General features: G+C 39.0%; 1 protein-coding gene across 1 annotated transcript in view; it reads left to right on the top strand.

Moving 5' to 3' along the window:
* Nucleotides 1–19,809, top strand: part of Klhl7 (kelch like family member 7) — a 53,778-nt gene that overhangs the window by 31,969 nt on the left and 2,000 nt on the right. The window contains exons 6-10 of the mRNA XM_040737034.1: nt 854–1,028; nt 3,741–3,883; nt 13,346–13,586; nt 15,992–16,193; nt 19,444–19,541. Of these exons, the coding sequence (XP_040592968.1) occupies nt 854–1,028; nt 3,741–3,883; nt 13,346–13,586; nt 15,992–16,193; nt 19,444–19,541 (859 nt within the window). The remainder of the gene's footprint in view (nt 1–853; nt 1,029–3,740; nt 3,884–13,345; nt 13,587–15,991; nt 16,194–19,443; nt 19,542–19,809) is intronic.

The following is a 19,809-nucleotide window of genomic DNA, read 5'->3' as shown; positions in this document are numbered from 1 at the left end:
TGTTCCTGGTCCTGGGCATATGTTGGAGCTATCACTGGCCAATAGACTTCTTTCGGTATCATGATCGCTTCTGAAAAGGAGGCTATGGTTTGTTGTTTTAAACACACACACACACACACTCTCTCTCTCTCTCTCTCTCTCTCTCTCTCTCTCTCTCTCTCTCTCTCTCTCTCTCCCCCCCTCTCTCAGACTCGAGAGATGACTAGTTAAAAGCACTTGCTGCTCTTCCCAAAGAGTTCAGTTCCCAGCAGCCACATCGGATCAGTCACAACTGCGTGTAACTCCAGCTGCAAAAAATATAACCTCTTCTGGCCTCTGCAAGTACCCACCAACACATGGAGACTCATACATATGTAGACATAAGTAAAAATAAGTCTTTTTACAGAATTGTATTTTTATTATTTTTAATTACATGTATGTATGTTTGAATATGTACACTTGTGTACAAGTGCCCTTAGATGCCAGAGGCATTGGATCTCGTGGGGCTGGAGTTAGAGACCATTGTGACTTGTCTGACATGGGTGCCAAGAACCAAACTCAGGCTATTGGGAAGAGCAGTATGTGCTCTTAGTAGCTGAACCATCTCCTTAGCCCCATAAATCTTTTTTTAAAATCACAGTGTTAACATCTTTCTTATCACTATGTGTATTAGTAGTTAGTTACAGCAAACATACTGCCTATAAGGCTCACTAATGCAGTGTTTAAGGTGTTTGAGGTACTAAGGAATGCAAACAAGTGTTTGTACAAAATACTGAGAATAAGTAATTGTCCCCTTTTCAGTGTGAGAGTAAAAATAGATGTTTGGAATGTTGCTGCCATCTCAGAACTATACTGGTCTGTTTTTTCACTTTAGGTTTATGATGCTGCGGTGAGGTGGTTAAAATATGATGAGCCTAATCGCCAGCCATTTATGGTTGATATCCTTGCTAAAGTCAGATTTCCTCTTATATCGAAGAATTTCTTAAGTAAAACAGTACAAGCTGAACCACTTATTCAAGACAATCCGGAATGCCTTAAAATGGTGATAAGTAAGTTGCCTTCATACCCTTTTATATTTGTATCACATGGTCAAACTGGACTAAAACCCATTCAGTGGATCAGACTCACTAGCCTTAACCTCAGCCCTTATTTTATAGTGAAAAAGTAAAGATCACACACACACACACACACACACACACACACACACACACACAGAGGCCTTTTCTAATTTGTGCACAATAGCTTTCATGTACTTTGTTCATAGTATTTCCTTTTTATTTTACTTAACAAAATAGTGTCCCATCTTGACATTTCTTTTTTGTAAATAGATTTTCTTAATATGCTGATTTTTATCATTTGTTTTTTTATTTTCTCAACCTAGAAGTGCTAAATACTTTCATAAAATATCACTTCATAAAATTGTTCAAGTTACCCATTGTTTCTTTTTCTTTAATATCCCTTTCAGTGCTTTCCTTCTGCCTATTCCAACAGGGCTGCATGCCCTTTAAGTTGGACCTGATGTACATTTCTTGGCCTGGGTCTTTACCATCCTGGAGTTCTCTTCCGAGTACAAGGTTTTCTTTTTTTGTTTGTTTGTTTTGAGACAAAGTTTCTCTCACTGTGAAGCCCAGGTTGGCCTGATACTCAAAATCTCCTGCCTTCCTTCTCCTGAGTGCTGAGGTTACAGGTGTGACCTGTTATTCTTGACTCCCTTTCTTCATTCTGTTTGATGGAACACATCTTCTAAAGGGTTCCTGATAATTGATAAATACTTGAAGAGGTGATAAATCTCATGTTTATTTCACTAGAACACATTGAAGCTAGTTAAACGACACATGTTGAAGACAGTCTTGTAGTTAAACTTTTGAATGCCCTTCTGTTATCTGCAGGATGCTAATATTAATGTTGAGAATTCAGTGCTAATTTGATTTTAATTCCTCATGTAAGGTCAGTATAGTGTTTTATTTAATCCTGGTGTTTTGAAAGTTTACAGTAATGTGTGTTTATTTCTATAGGATCAGGTTGAGCATTTTCTCTTTCGAGTCTTTGATTTCTAAGTTCTTTATTAGTACTGTGGTTCTCCAGCCATTAAATATTGCTTTTGTCCTTATCTTTAGTTCTGTCTCCATCTTGGTCCTTGTTTGATAACTTACCTTAATTTTTCTTTTTACACCTTATATTTCAGCTATTTTTAGTTTTGACGAGTCCCTACTTATTCTGATTTCTTATTTAATGAGTGTGATATAATAACTATTCTCAGGTGGTCGGTCATTCTGATGCCTTTGAACTCATCTATGTTCCTGTGTTCTCTATGTTATCTTTGAGTGTTCTTGAGTTTGTAGTTTTGCCCATGAATCAGTTAAGAGCAAGTCCTTACAAGACTAATAAATGGAGCTGTGTGTGGAGTGGGCAGGCACCTTAGTTTGGGCTCTCATAGCCCTGTGCTCAACTGTTTGATCTTGGCAAATCTGAGTGAAAAAGTGTGGGAAATAGTCAAACATGTTTAAGAATTGTGTTTGTTCTTATTTTTGTAAACTGTATCTAGGTACTTTATCTACTTTTTGGTGAAATTGCTGAACTTAATCTTACTAATAGGATAGCTTTGTAATTTTATATAATATTTCCCTAGTTTGCCACTTGTCCTTTCCAATATTTGTGAGATTTTTTTTCAAAATCCAATTTTTGTAGAGAAGAAAATATGAGGTAGGAAATAGTTTTTTTTCCTGTATTGTATAACATTGACAATCCATTTTTCCCATGCTAACTTAAAATGACATCTTAAACAGTTTTGATTATGTGAATCAACCAAATTATGAAGATCTTTAATAGTTTGGAATCTTTGTTGCATTTGATCTAAGATAGTCCTTCTCAAAAGTTTTATGTACATCTGAGGTAACTTGGGATTGGTAAGTACACAGGTGATAGTTTGGTACCTTTTAGATAGTGGGTTTCTAGCAAAGTTCCAGGTTCTGAAGCTGCTGCTATTTGAACCACGTTTACATGACAAGAGGGGTCCCTTTAACACACCAAATACTGGCTGCCTGCACTAGAGATTTTAATTGGTCTGCAGTAGGAACCAGGTATAGAGATTGCTTATGTGATTTTAGTATGCAGTTAAAACAGAGCTGATGGTAACGACACACATTTGTTACCTCAGCATTAAGGAACTGAGGCAAGAGGGTTACTAGTTAAAGGACAGCTTCCTGTGCTACACAGTGAGGTCTTATTTCATGAGAAATAGATTGAGAGCACTGGGTCTAAGAGATCTAGATTTCAGTAATTATTATTTTAACAACTACTCTTGAGTAACCAGCTAACCCACTGATAGGGAGTGAGTGAGTGAGTGTAGTGTAGTGAGTGAGTCTTAGCCATATTGATTGCTGAGGGTAGTAGATGAGGATTCCTGGACATTTTTATTCTGCTTCTTTCCTCTTTCTTCCTAGAACACTAGAGGGAACAAAAATAATTTTAAGTTATAGGGGGATTAAAATAAAGAACTACTTCACTTTTTTTTTTAAAAAAAAAGGTTTATTATTTATACAGTGTTCTGTCTGCATGTTTACCTGCATACCAGAAGAGGGCATCTGGTTTTATTATAGGTGGTTGTGAGCTACCATATGGTTGCTGGTAATTAAACTCAGGATCTCTGGAAGAACAGTCAATGCTGTTACCTCTGAATCATCTCTCCAGTCCTACTTTACTTTTCAAACCATTGACTTAATACCTGAAGCTCTTAAAGAGTTACCATGTATTTTGTGCAGGTGGAATGAGGTACCATCTACTGTCTCCTGAGGATCGAGAAGAGCTTGCAGGTGGCACACGACCTAGAAGAAAGAAACATGATTACCGCATAGCTCTGTTCGGAGGCTCCCAGCCACAGTCCTGTAGATATTTTAACCCAAAGGTAACTAATTTTTTCCAATTTTTATTTTGAAGGGACCAATCACATATAGACACTAGCATATCTCATGTGGTACGTAGTGATTGATTGCCTGGTTATTGTTGTTTTATAGGGTAAGAAAATTGAGAATTAGATTTCAAATGTCCCCTAAAACTGCTAGAGTCCTTTAAAAGGAACCACTGCAGAAGAAACAAAGTTTAATCTTTGTTTCAAGTTAATATACTCATTCTAATGTCCTTGCTTTTATTAGATGATTATCTTCAGTGAAAATCAGCTTCTGGGCTAGATGTGCTTTTCTTTCTTTAGTAATTATAATACATTGTCATTCTAGACAATTTAGGAAAGTGTTGTCACAAAGAAACAAAGATGGATTCCAACCATCTAGAAACAGTTAATACTTTTAGTCTGTTTTCCAGTACATTAATACCAATTGGAGGAGCAGATCATGAGTCATCCAAAGTTGCTTTATTTGCCCCATAACCCCAGGTGTGCACTGTGATCATACTGGGACGTTTTGAAGCCATATAAAGGAAGCATCGGTTGCCCCAGAAACACAGGGTGACCTGAGCTGCTGGCTGTACTACCACTCTTGTTCCACTTATTAGAGGCTTTCTGCTCTGGAGTTTAAAAGGAACAGCCAGATCTATCCTGTCTGCTATGTAGGAAGATCTGGGGCATTAATCTGTCCTGCATACACCAACATTCTATAGACCAGGGGTTTGGCAGACTTGCAAAATGACCAGAGAAAATATTGTCATCTTTGCAGACCATATTCTTTGCCACAGCTACTCAGTTAGGTTGTTTTAGAAGATAAATAGCCATAAACAGTATGTAAACAAGTGGGCATAGTTTTATCCATAAAATCTTATTTACAAAAACAAATGATGGACTAGATTTGCCCTTTAGATTGTTGTTTTCCAACCTTTGCTCTAGACCCATGGTGACAATGGATGGACAAGTAGGGCCGTTAAAGTAACCAACACTGTATTCTTACCTAGCTCATCTTCTGTTTTCACTAAGACATTGAGGATTCCTCACTGTCTTGGTCTCCAGGGGCATCAACAGTATTTGCCTGTGATCACATTTCTAAAGATGAGCTGATCCAGGTTCCCTAAAATTTGTGTTATGGTGTGGAGTTAAGAGTCAAGAGAATCTGGAGGTCAAGTCATGACATCATTTTCTCTGGCAGTTGACAAGACATTCCCTCTAGTAGGTAGATAGCCCTAGTCAGCACGTTAGCTATATGCCAAATTTACAATTTGTATCAGTCTGGTCCAGTTAAGACCATATCTGGCCCTGCTTCAGTGATAATTGGAGTTACCATTATTGCTGGTTCTTATTCTATTTTATAGAGAAACTCTCCAATAGCTTCTCCTGAGAACATTTAATGTCATAACCCAGAAAGTAATGATGTGCTGTTAGATACCAAAAATACCTCCCCAAGAAAAGGATCACATTCACTATCATTTGTTAGTCCCTGTTAGAGTGTTGTCATCTGGAAATTACTTCTGAACCATCCCTCCAACCTCAAAATACAGGCTTAGATATGGTTTCTTTCACATTAGAAAATAGATGGCTGCTATGAGAATCATGGCCTGTATAGTACAAGCCAGTAAACACAATTTTTTTAGTGTGTTTAAAAGACTAATCACACATGCATACCCATTTCATACCAGCTGAGGTTAAGCCTGTTGAAATTTAAGTGATAATTTGTTTTTTAAATTTTCAGTATCCTTTTGAATGAAGAAAGGTGAAATCCTAGCAGTTTAAATGATATATACTTTTTACAAACTACAGCTTTCGTATGGTAATCATAGTTCACCCTTAAATCCTAGCTGTGATTTTTTTTTTTTAGGCAGTTAAAAAAAATAGGCCAGGTGATGGTGGCACAAACCTTTAGTCTCAGCACTTGGGAGGCAGAGACAGGCAAAACTCAGTGAGTTCAAGGCCATTCTGGTCTACAAAGCAAGTTCCAGGACAGCCAAGACTGTTACACAGAGAAACCCTGCCTTGCGGAGGGGAGGGGGGTGGAATAAACCTAATTCTGGCAGAAAACAGAAACAAATAAATAAATAAAGGGCTATTCTGGTGTATATGATAGACCAGAAGAATCATTTGGGACCTGGAGCACCATTGCTAGAATAAGACAAATGAGGATAAATCTAACGCTTTCCTTGGTGTTGTTTTTTATTGGACAGTTGAAAAAAGATGGATATTCTGCACAGCCCTGGCACTGAGACTGTAACTTCAGAATTCTCACTCGATGCCTTGCTTTGTTCTTTAAAATGCCTTCTTTTGTACTCAACCACAAATTTTTAGACTTCTAATGTTGAAAACTCAAATAATGGAGGAATTACCTAGTTATTTAAAAATCGTCATTCCATCTTTTATTTCTTATTCCCCTCAGCTAAGCACTGTTATAATCTATTTATAGTATGTACTTACAGTTTCTTTTTAGAAGAGCTATCTCCTGTCTTTTCTGTTATAAAAGCTCATCTTGAAAAACTTTGGCCAGTTGTTATTGTCAAAACATTTTAGTATATAATTGATTTGCCCTAATTTTGTCTAATATTAAATAGATACCATGATTTAATTATAAGCTATTACTTATTTGGGGTGCTCAAGTGAATATTACATCATCAGTCAAATAATAAACTGCCTAATAAGAAGTAACAATGAGGGGGTGGTTTACTTTAAAATTCTTTAAGTATGTTCAGAAGTATGAAAAAGATTTTCACTTATTCATGGGAACCTTTACTAGCCAAAAGAGAGGGTAAGTTTCAAGTTTTAAGCAGTGCTTGTTAATTGATTTACCCATCAGCTCCCCTATAAGCCTCTTTGGTATTCCTTGTGTCAGAAGGCAAATGTTTATGTTAATTTATGACAAAAAGGTGGTAGCAAAAATTGTAAAAAGCTTCTCCCCTTTTCCCATCTTGTACCTATGTTTTAGTTTTCAAGTGCTTAGTGGTTGCTGAAAGAATTATTTGTATTCAGTGTTGTGTTTCTGTTTGTATGCTCAACTGTAGCATGGCAATGTATTATGGTACTATTCCTAAATAAAGGTTAAATTAATTGGCCGATTTTTACTTGGATTCCTAAATGATGAGCTGAGGCTTAGAACTTTATAAAGAGCTTCATTTAACCGATTTCCTGTGCTGAAGGAAAGGGAGACTGTGCCATAGAGAAGGGATCTAGCATATTTTCTGGCAAGAAAACAAATGATAACTCCAGCAGAGGTCCTGTGCTCATATATTACAAAGGTAGAAAACTATATAACCATCTGTCATGCAGGATTCAAAGGTTTGTTCTGAGCCTTCCCTCCCTCCATTTTGTATGGAGCAGGCTGACCTTGAACTCCTTGATCCTGCTGCCTCAACTTCCCAAGTGCTGGAATTACAAACTCTGAGTGCATTTTCTCACTGAAACCAAATATGAGGTTAGTGAATGGTCTGTTGTAAGGACCCAAGTGTGTGAGGAAGAATGAACAAATACAACACTTATGACATTTCACAGGGAATTTTATTACTTGGCCTTATGGGGTAGGATCTAAATATAAACATGCACATCCCCCTCAAAAAATTGTATCTTCAAAAAAAAAAACTTTAATCTTCGACCCATTAGAAGTACTCTTTGCCAAAGATTATCGCACCACTTCTATCTCACAGAATGATAGCCACCTCCTCTCTAACAAGGCTGAGGACACGGTTCTACCCTGTGGTGAGAGTGGAATTTGCCAGTTATATATTGTGTGTGCTATTGAAAGAACGTGTATAAAAGCTAAGGAGTAAACCTTAAAGGAAAGTGGCATTGCCTTTTTGAAAGTGACTTTTAAGCTGGGTGTGATGGCGCCCGCCTTTCATCCCAGCACTCTGAAGGCAGAGGCCAGCCAGGGATACACAGTGAAACTGTCTCAAAGTCAGAGACAGACTGACTTTCATAAGAGCCATACAGAATGGACTCTTGCTATGAACTCCAGCATCTGACATTACTGGAATGTGACAGGAATCATAATGGGTAACCATTGGCTTCCTCAGCTATTAGTATGAAGCTTACAGGCATGAGCTATTCTTTCTAGCTTGTTCGCAGTAGATGTTCTACCTGAGTCTTTTCAGTAGACACATTATACCTTCATGTTCATGTAGAGATTGGAACAGACTCTCTTGTGCTCTGCCTTCCCTAAAGACCTTACAAAAATTGCTACGTTAGTTTCAGTCTTTTTATGTTCATTTGTGAGGTGGGGTGTAATGATGAACATGCCATGATATGCATGTGGAGATCAGAAAACAGCTTAGGGGATTTGGTTCTGTCTTTCCATCCTGTGTGTTCCAGCATGAACTCACATAAACCCATTGTGTGAGTTTACCCAGGTGAAATTCAGGTCATTAGACTCAGCAACAAGCATCGTAACCAGCTGAGCCACCTTGCTGTCCACCTCGGTTTCCTTCTAGTTATCTTCCCAACACACCGATTGTAGCTGTTCTCTTTTTACATTGTTTCAGCCTTTTACACCACAGCTGTTGAATCAGCAACTGTAGCTCTGCCGCTATCACCAAGAGCTGCGGCCTGAGGGAATTTTGTTCTCTCAGGTACCAACTTTCACAGCTATGAAGGGAACTTACCTAAATCTCTGTCCCTCTAAAGATTCAAAGTTTGAGGTGGAATTCTGCTCCTCAGAGAAGCTGCATAGCAAGTAGCTTATCGCCTTTCCTTCTGAAGTCTCTTCAGGAGCTTCTCCTTGCCCCTGCTTAAAAACCCTTCTCCACCTGGCTCCTCCCTACCACTTCCTCTCAGCTGGTTGCTGACCCAGCCTCCTAATTGCAGGTGAATTTTATTTAATCAAACACATCTTTGCATCATTAAACAAATTTTCCAGAGAATAAACAAAAGTAACACACCTTAAAACAATATTCTACAACAATGGACTTTATCTCATATCCTCCACCCCACCTTGGTCCAGTACCTAAAATTCTTACCTTCTGAAATGTGTTGCTTTGTGTTGTGTTGTAACTGCACCTTAAAGAAACTTTTCAGTAAAAATGTGACTAACCTGATGGTCTACTTTCCTTTCTGTTGTTATTGTAAGGTACTATGACGAGAAACAATTTAGGGAAGGAAGGTGTTTATTTCTGCCTACAGATTATCAGTGAGGAAATCAGGGCAGGCACTCAAGCAGGAAGTAGAAAACATGGAAGAAAACGATTACTGGTTTGTACTCCAGCTCCTGATTAGAAAGTTCTTTACTCAGCCTGGGACCACTTGCCCAGGGAATGATGATCCCACAGTAGGCTAGACCAGCCCTCTTAGATTAATTAACAGTGAAGACAGTCCCTCATAGACAAGCCTAATCTGATCTTAGTAACCCCTCAAACCTATGTCCAGTTGACAAAATTAGGATACATACAACAAGAAAGCCGCAAGAGTCTGTTTAAGGGGGATCTCAAGAGTTTATTTAGGTATAGGATAGGGGAAAACACTGATACAGAATCAATTAGATGCCACCAACGCCACTGATCCGCCTTCATTCAGTCGTTCTGCCAGGAGTAAAGAGCGTCAACATCAAGCTGCCTGCTTCACGATGACCACCCATGAGAGTTCAAAATTTTGTCGTGCCCCCCCCCACCTTTAAGTTGTCAAGTCCGCAGCCAAGAAGCCACTCCCTAAGGCTGGTACCCCCAAGGCTATTGGCAGAATGTGTTCCCACAACACTTCCCTTTTTTGTCTAAATAAGAAGCTTCTAGCCGGGCGGTGGTGGCACACGCCTTTAATCCCAGCACTCGGGAGGCAGAGGCAGGCGGATCTCTGTGAGTTCGAGGCTGGGCTGGACCAACAGCCTCCAAAACAATACAGAGAAGCCCTGTCTCGTAAAACCAAAAAAAAAAAAAAAAAAAAAGCTTCTAAACCCAATATAAAACTATACAATAAGAACAATTATAGCTAGATGTGGTAGCACACACCTTTAATCCCAGCACTGGGGTAGGGGGGAGCACAAAGGCAGACAGGCAGACAGATCTCTGAGTACTAGGCCAGCCTTTAAGTTCCAGCACAGGCTCTAAAGCTGTAAGGAAACCCTGTCTCAAAAACAAAAAGAACAGTTATCAAGTATTGTTCAGGAAAGGGTAATAACATAAATAAAAATGGAACTGCAACCAACAAGAACAACATCAAGAAAAACACACTGAATTGGCAGATTACAGAGATTAATAGCTGTCCTGTTGTCTTAAGTCTTGTACCTAACATGCCCTAGTTAATATATGAGAGATAGTAACTGTGACCTTAGAAGGAAAATAATATTACCTGAGTAAGCAGGAAGTGCAAGCAAGGGACTTCCAAAAGATGCAAGAAAAGACAGATAAAACTGGCTGTCTAGACAGTCACCCAAACTCTTTCTACAATGTTGGGGCAACCAGTATTGGCTATAGGCTTAGAATATCTGACAGACTATTTTCAGAAGCAGAACAATTCAAAAGACTGTCCTACCCTGTCTTGGCAAGGTTCAGCAGTCACTTTTCCTTCTATTTTGCTTGTCCTGATTGGATTGGACAACATGCTTACTGTCAGCAGTCGAGGCAAGGACAGCTCTTTGCCCAATAGGCAGGTTTGCCAAGAAGAAAAGAAGGTCCATGTGGAGTGTCTTTGGTGCCCATCATTCTCTTGGGAATGGATCGGTGCTGCCAGGAGCAGTCATGTATACTTATACCTTGCTTTTCATACCCTTTCTTATTCCTATTTTCTTTTTAAAATATTTATTATTATTTTTAGTGCATTGGCATTTTGCCATGGGTGTTGGGTCCCTTGAAACTGGAGTTACAGACGATTGTGAGCTGCCATGTCGGTGATGGGAATTGAACCCAGGTCCTATGGAAGAGCAGCTAATGTTCTTAACCAGTGAGCCATCTCTCCTGCCCTTGTTTTCCTATTCTCCGCACCTAAACACAACTTTGCAATGACATTCGCAGTAAAACTTAACTGACTTAAAGTTTTGAGGTTTGTTTTGTTTTGGATTTTTTTGTTCCTGTTGTTTTCCTGAGACAGGGTTTCTCTGTGTAGCCTTGGTTGTTCTGGAACTAACTCTGGAGACCATGTTGGCCTTGAACTCCTAGATATTCAATTGTCTGTGCCTCCCAAGTGCTGGGATTAAAGGCAAGTGCCGCCGCCGCCACCAGGCTTCAAACAGGTCTTTTTAAATAGGTCGAACTGTAAGGCACTAAATGGTTTTCCCTATTAAAAACAGTGTTTATCGTTAAGAGTTAAAAGTCCCTGCAATGCACTTTCTTTCCTAGGAGAGCAGCCCTTCTATTGTTAGGATATATTCTAATCTAATGAACATTTGACACAACAGATGCTAGCAGGATATAAATATCAGTTTGATATTCTTATAGGGACCTCAACAATAACATCCACACACAGTGCTTTGCCCAGTGAGACTGGGAATTGTTTGGATTCGTGTCTCATCCTGATCATTTTCAGCTATTTTGGATAGCAGCAGGAACAAAGTGTATATGCCATACCTTTGGGGACATTCCCATGCACATACATGGTAGGTGGGTAGGAGCATCCTTGGATAGAAAAATGATAAACCAAGTATTGTGTGTTTTCTCATTTGTAGACTTTTTTTTTAATGATATGAAATTAGAAGAAGAACCCAGGGGACATGGAAAAAGAAGACAAGGAGTAATGGGGAACATGACGATACTCTAGAACATTGTAGCATGTGTAAAAGTGGCACAAGGAAACCCATTGTTTTCTACATTTAATGCACGCTAAAGAGGAAAAACAAAATCTCCTGTGAGTTATCACTCGGTAGGAAAGGGTGAATACTGGCTAGAGATGAGTTCCCTGGCTCAGGAAAAGAGCTGGTAAAGGGACATGTAGTAGGTACCTTAGGTATTGTGGGCCATATAGTTTCCGTTGAGTGAAAGCAGATGTTGCCATCTTCCAGTAAAATTTTATTACTGTGAAATTAGGTATCTGGAGTCAAAATGATAACAAATTTTTATTCAGGACACCACCTTCAATCTGCTTTCATGTAAAAAAAAAGGTTTGATATAAATAGAAACTTTAAAAAATGCATGTTTACCCTCCTCCTTGGTCTACCGAAGTGGTCACTGTTACTCTTCATACTAAGTGACGTGTTAGCTTCTCCCATTTGGGTTCTGTCTCTTTTATATGATATCAGTTGTATCGCTATTGGTTTTTGAAATCATGAAGGTTGAAGGTAAGTTAAATTTCCATACAACAGTTATTGTTCATATGTGAAGTCTACTGGTTAGTGGTTAAGTTTGTTTTATATATAATAGATTTCAAGCTGATTAGTCTTCTGTTACAATTGGAGTAATAATAATAAACTAAAAGAAAAAGCATACAAAAAAACCCCAAACCAGCCGGGCGTTGGTGGCGGATGCCTTTAATCCCAGCACTCGGGAGGCAGAGGCAGGCGGATCTCTGTGAGTTCGAGGCCAGCCTGGTCTACAGAGTGAGTTGCAGGACAGCCTCCAAAGCCACAGAGAAACTCTGTCTCGAAAAACCAAAAAAAAAAAAAAAAAAAAAAAAAACCCAAACCAAAACAAAAGCATCTTTTGCCTGGTGGTGGTCATGCACGCCTTTAATCCTAGCACTCAGGAGGCAGAGGTAGCCGGAACTCTTGCGTTCGAGACCAGCCTGGTCTACAGAACAAGTTCCAGGGGAGTCAGGACTACACAGAGAAACCCTGTCTCAAAAAAGAAAAGAAAAGGCACCTAGGAAGTAGATTGGCACTGTGGTCAGGCTGTAAGGAACTGTTGGTGCTTATGATCATTGCAGAGAACAGCTACTTGAAGCACATAGTATTGTCTAAAGAGTCAGCTCGCAATATGTAAATACCAACATAGAGACACAAACACCTACACATAGTTAAAAAGAGTAACAATAGGGGGCCGGAGAGGTGCCTTAGTGGTTAAGAGCATTGACTGCTCTTCCAGAGATCCTGAGTTCAATTCCAGGCAACCACGTGGTGGCTCACAACCACCTTGAATGTGATCTGGTGCCCTCTGCTGGCATGTAGGCAGAAGACTGCACACATCATAATGAATGAATGAATGAATGAATGAATGAATGAATGAATGAATGAATGAAAACTTTAAAAAAGAATAAAAATAAGTTCTTAAAAATAACAATTATTTTACATATTTTAGCATTATAATCTTCAAGCTTGAATGACAGGGAACAGAAGGCAGGATAGTTGTGATCTACTAGATATGTTTATTTCAAAGCAATGGAATATCCAGTTGTGTCCATTCCTCGTCTTCTGCCTCAGCTAATCAACATTTTGAAGAAACCACTCAGTTTAAACTGAGTGATAGTCTTAAGGAAAACATTTGTATGTCCAGTCTAGTACATAAACACACCCATGTTCTTTGCATTATCTTTATCTGTGTTTTGTCATGTTGGGTTCCATTTCAGAAAGTTTCCTGTCCTGTCTTGTTTCAGGATTATAGCTGGACAGACATCCGATGCCCCTTTGAGAAACGGAGAGATGCAGCATGTGTGTTTTGGGACAATGTAGTATACATTTTGGGTGGTTCTCAGCTTTTCCCCATAAAGCGAATGGATTGCTACAATGTTGTGAAGGATAGCTGGTATTCCAAACTGGGCCCTCCAACACCTCGAGACAGCCTTGCTGCCTGTGCTGCAGAAGGCAAGATTTATACATCTGGAGGTTCAGAAGTAGGTAAGACCCTGTTGATATTTTTGTTTCATAGAAATATTTTAATCCAAGTATCTTGGCATTTGTATTTTTCAAAATTTGGGAAGATTTGTCCAGAATCTTTGGACAAATTTAAGTGCATGTCTGTTAACATTTTAGAGCCTGTTTCCTCATAAGCTGGTTCAGTAATTAAAGGCACATACTGCTTCCTGTCCAGAGGACCTGAATTTATTTCTCAGTAGCCACATCAGATGGGCTTATAACCACTTCTAACTCTAGCTCTAAAGGGTATCTATAGGCACTTTGCATGCATATTCATAGACATACATACACATAGTTAAAAATAGCAAAAAATTTATGCCATCTTTCTAGATATATTGCCCTCTTTTTGTGATGAAGTGCTAGTTGTTAATATTTTCATTTTACTTGTAGATTAGTTGTTTTGGGTAGGTAATGTTATTTCCTTTGAAGTTTTCAGAGTTTTACTTAATCACTGGTCCAGTAAGAACATGTTACTTGTAATCTGTATTATCTTTGTTTCCTTTGTATCATAAGAATAAATGCTCTTTTTATTTTCTTTCTTCTTTCTACTTTTTGAATTAGCACCTTATTTTATAGCCCAGGGTGATCTTGAACTCATCATCTCCCTGCCTCAGCCTTCTGAGTGCTGGGATCACACATACCACCAACTTAAGAATAATTTTTTTCATTTGCTTTAAGAAAATACAAGGAGCTGTTTGGTTAGCTGGCTGGTTGGCTGGCTGGCTGGTTTGGAGATCAGGTCTCATGGACACAGGCTACCTTCCCACTTACTATGTATGTAGCTGTGGGTAATTGTGACCTTATGATCTTCCAACTCCACCTCCCAAGTGCTGTAATCATAAGGTTGTGCCACCATGACCGCTGGCACGAGGGCAGAGTATCAAACCTAGGATTTTGTGCATAGTAGGCTAGTACTCTACCAAGTTACGTCCTGAGGCCCTGCTTTAAATTTTTGTGTTTATTGATCAGAGTAGGGCATGGGTATAAGTATAAATACCTATAAATACCTGTCTAATTGATAATTTTTAGGGTCTATATTTTTCTAAATGAATATTCTAGGTACAGTCTAAGAGTAATAACTTTATAAATTAATAGACTAGCATATAATAGATTTCTTATGTTTTTCTCATTTCAAGTAATGTATTTACATACATAGTGGACTTATAAAGAAAACTAGAAAGACCAAGTAAACCTAAGGTGTGGATTTTAAAGGGCTCTTTATTTTCCTTGGTGACTTTTATATTAGCTCAGAACATGCTTTACTTTGGTTTAGCATACTTGTAATTTTTTGTTTGTTTTATTTTTTACTGTTTGTTCTAAGTTTTTGTTTCCTCCTACTACATGCCTTAATCCCAGCACTGAGGCAGAGGCAGGTATACTTCTGTGATCTCAAGGCAGCCTGGCCTGTATATCAAGATTCAGGACATCCAAAGTTTCATAGTAGGCCCCTGTCTCGAAAAGAAATAATTAAATAAAGTTACTTTTTATTTTTACTAGAAAGGACAAAAAGCACTTACCCTAGCCTGGCCGTGTTGGTGCAAATCTTTAATCCCAGCACTCAGGAGGCAGAGGCAGACAGATGATGAGTTGAAGGCCAGCCTGGTCTACAGAGCCACTTCCAGGACAGACAAAGCTACACAGAGAAACCATGTCTCGAAAAAACAACAACAAACCACTTACCCCTTTAATGGGATTATTTACAAAATTCTTACTGAGCTCCTATAGTATGTAAAAGTTGTAAAACTTAGTGAACATACACATTAAGATCTTTTGCCAGATCTTCATATTTAAGAAGTGTAGCTGTGTTTTAAAACTTTATATTTGAAGGCTGGAGAGATAGCGCAGCAGTTAAGAGTGCTGGCTGCTCTTCCAGAGGACTGGGGTTCAATTCCCAGCTCCCACATAGCAGTTCACACCTGTCTATAACTCTAGTTCCAGGGGATCCAATACCCTCACACAGATATACGTTAAGGCAAAACACCAGTGACCGTAAAATAAATAAATTTTTAAAACCTTGACATTTCAAACTTAGGTAACTCTTATCATGCACAACTGGCCTTGAAGACTATACACTGGTTCTTTTGGTTTTTTTTAGAATCAATTTCTTTTCTAAAATACAATAATAATAAATCTGTTCAACAGATCCTTTTGTTTTAATGTTTTCCAAGATCCTTAACGATATCACAAACTACACACCTAAATTCTTCCCTCTCTTTATTTAGCTCTGTAGTCACTTCACTGCCAACCCACGCCAAGCCAAATATGACTAGATAGTAGGGCCCTTTCTTTTCCAGGGAGGGTGTTGAAACAGGGTCCTATTATATACCCCGGGCTGGCCTCACATTCACAGTCCTCAGCTTCTTAATTTGAGGCCTTTTCTTTTATAGGAAACTCAGCTCTATACTTATTTGAGTGCTATGATACAAGAACTGAAAGCTGGCACACGAAGCCCAGCATGCTAACTCAGCGCTGCAGCCATGGGATGGTGGAGGCCAATGGTCTCATCTATGTTTGTGGTGGAAGCTTAGGCAACAATGTTTCTGGGAGAGTGCTTAGTTCCTGTGAAGTCTACGATCCTGCCACAGAGACGTATGTATCTATTTTAAATGATTCTGTCAGTGTTACTATATTCCATAAGGTCACTGGATGGAGACGCCAAAAGGTATAAGGAACCCAACAGAAATTTAATTCTTTTTTTTTTTTTTTTTTTTTTTTTGGTTTTATGAGACAGGGTTTCTCTGTATTGTTTTGGAGACTGTCAGTCCAGCCCGGCCTCGAACTCACAGAGATCCGCCTGCCTCTGCCTCCTGAGTGCTGGGATTAAAGGCATGTGCCACCACCGCCCAGCCGAAATTTAATTCTTGTTTTAAGAATATACATACATTTGAATAGCCTGAGACCTTACATTGATCTTGTCACACATATGAATGATTGGTCCATCAGATTCCTAAATGTAGGGGAAAGGAGGGAAAACTTAGAATTAGATGTTTGTCCTTGAGTAGCAGTAGTACAAATTGGTTCTTGGCATTAAGCATTCCACTAGGTGTGTCTTGGGGTTCATATCTCTTAAAGTACATCTGAATTAGTATTTGTTAATACTAACTCGTAGAAAGCAAATATTTTCTTTGAAAGGCAAAATGTTGAGCTGAGTGTGGTAGTGCATGCCTGTACTGCTCGCACTGATAAGACTGAGGCAGGAGAATGGCCATGAGTTTGAGGCCGGACTGCGGGACAACAAGAGTCCTTGTCTGGAAAAACAAAACAGAAAACAAGGGAAATATTTCATTATGAAATATTGATCTGTTTGTGCTTTCTGTTTTTGAAAACATGATAACACTTTCCCAAATAAAAGTGCAGTTGCAGTGTTTTATTCTCATTTTGTTCAACTCATCACCAAGAACTAGCACCAAAAGCCACTGCCTTGAAATTTTTTTACTGAAGAAATCTCTTAGGCTGAAATGAATTGCAGTCTGATACTTTTCAAAGTTGTACTTGTCCCAAGCCATGGTGGGGCTCCCAGTTCTTGTCCTCTCATGTACCAGTTAAGCTGCTTATCTACTCCCCTTAACCTAAACCACAGTCAAGGGGGTAACCTCCCCCTTTACAGTCTAATACTCTACCTCCTCTAAATCCCATGCTCAAAATGTGAGAGACCCTCTTTCAAGACAGATAAGGCAAAGAACTATAAATGAAGATAGCTTCTGGTCTCTGCATTAATATGCACATAGGTCCTACTCAGATACAAGTTTTGAAAATAAATACAATGAAAAAGAAATTTGTAATCTTGGTATTTTTTTATTATTTTTTCTTTGGTTTTTTTTGTTTTTTGTTTTTTGTTTTTGAGGCAGGGTTTCTCTGTGATACAGTCCCGGCTGTCCTGGAACTCGCTCTATAGACCAGGCTGGCCTCAACTCAGAAATCTGCCTGCCTCTGCCTCCTGAGTGCTGGGATTAAAGGCGTGCGCCGCCACCGCCGCCACCACCACCTCCACCTGGCCAGTATTTTTTTTAACTACTTGCATATTCAGCTTTGAGAATATGTAAAAACCTTGACCATGTAGTTTGTTTTGTTATATTGGACGTGTGCTTTACGTTTGTGTTCTCTATCTGGGTTTGGAAAGATGGCTCAGTTCTCAGTGACCCCACCGTGGTGTCTCACAGCCATTTGTATCTCCAGGTCCGTGGGAGCCAATGCCCTTTTCTGACCTTGAGATAAAATGATAAGTCTAAAAAGAAAAATTAAACACCGAACCATCAGGTTGGAAACTGAGAAGTGCACACTTCACATGTACATTGTTTCCACCACTTCTAAACTGTCAGATTCAGAATACACATACATGTGTGTTTATATTACGGACAAAGGTGTAAATAGAACTTTCCAACCCAAATATTTTTCATAATATACAGTGACAGCTTACTATGTGGAGAGGCAGTGAAGCACTAATACTTACTACTCTGCGTGTGTGTGTGTGTGTGTGTGTGTGTGTATGTTTCTTGAAAAATTAGGGCCATTATTACCTCTGTAGTGGTTGGTGGATATGAAGCCATTTTTAAGCCAAACAAAAACATAAATACCAGACAACAGAAAAATGGCTGATATTTCAGTTGATTGTAAGGCCCTGAATATGTCATAAAATTAATCCAGCTTTTTAAAAGTTTAAAATAACTTATGCGTAGTATTCCTGTTGTTTGAAGCCTTGTGGTGAAAGGTAAAAGACCACCTATGTACCATTAGCACCCTCAGAGTCACAAATTTTAGCTTTGCATGTATACACAAAAGAAACTCCTATTAGAAAGAAGTAACCACCCCAGTGGTCTGTGTTAGTTATGTGTGTGATAATGCTACCCATGTTAGTATACTTTATCACAGTGTCTACATTGGTATTTTCAGTAAGTTACTCAGACCCACAAATGGCATTCATGTTTTCTCTTTCTCTCTAAAGTTCTTACTGTACATTTATATGTGAGGGCAAGGTGGTAACACATACCTATAGTCTCGGCAGCTTGGGAACATGAACTAAGAAAATCTCAGTTCTTGGTTTGAGGCAGGCCTGAGCTGTACAATAAGTTGTCTCTAAAATAAAATAGTAAAACAACAACAAAAAAGACATGTAAATAATAAACACACCACCAAGTATGGTGATGCAAGTCTATAAGCTGAATTTTGGGGGTACTGGAGCAGAAAGATTACTGAGAGTTTAAGTCCAACATGGGCTGCATGTGCAAGTTTCAGGTCCTGAGGGCTAGACAGCAAAACAACCTGAAACCCCTCAAAATACTAACTTCTGCATTGTATGAGGGTTACTAATAGTTTTTGTTTTACTTATGCATAAATGTTAATTTAGAACCACATCTAGCTGAGTATGGTGGCTTGGGTCTGTAATCCTGGCACTTGAGAGACAGAGGTGATAGGAGGATCATCACAGACTCACAGCCAGTGTCACCTCCATGGCAACTCCTAGTTCTCTGTCTACACAGAGAGGCCCTCCCTCTCTCACAAGGTAAGGGACAGGGACGTGATGGACGCTTTAGATCCTTCCTCCTCACTCTTTGTTGCCTCTTCAAAAATTATTGAAAACTGGGAAATGGATTTCTTCAAAAGACACAAATTGTTTCCTTCTCTTTCCTATATATCTTATTAAAAGCTTAGATTCCCCAGTTTACTACCTTAAAAGCATTAGCCAAAACTTACTTGAATGTTTTCCAGCCTTGCAGACATCGTAGGTGTATACATGTATGAGACACAGTAGTCAAAGAACATTTGTTTAGGATAACAGGCCTGTCCCATTAGAATCTTTTTACTTCTTGTAAATAAGCACACTAAAACCTTTTTTCCCCAGATGGACTGAGCTGTGTTCAATGATTGAGCCCAGGAAGAATCATGGACTGGTGTTTGTAAAGGACAAGATATTTGCTGTGGGTGGCCAGAATGGGTTAGGTATGTGATGTCAACTTCTCTTCAACTTCCCTGGATGTGCTGATAAGCTCTTGAATTACTGGAACATTTCCTAAAATTGAATCCTTGCCATACAGAGCACTAAGTCTTAACACTGACATGTGTTAATGAAACGTCAAGCAGTCATTGTAACTACCTCAGACTTTCCATATGCCCACAGGGCCGCTTTCCCATCTGCCTTAGGAGTACAGAGCAGTTGAGAAATGTGAATGTTAAAAAAAAATCTTTACTAGCTTTTTAACATTTTAAA

Source organism: Mesocricetus auratus, unplaced genomic scaffold, assembly GCF_017639785.1.
Source record: "Mesocricetus auratus isolate SY011 unplaced genomic scaffold, BCM_Maur_2.0 Super-Scaffold_100676, whole genome shotgun sequence".
Taxonomy (NCBI): Eukaryota; Metazoa; Chordata; class Mammalia; order Rodentia; family Cricetidae; genus Mesocricetus; species Mesocricetus auratus.
Note: the sequence above shows the minus strand (reverse complement) of the source record. Positions and strands in the feature narration are given on the sequence as shown.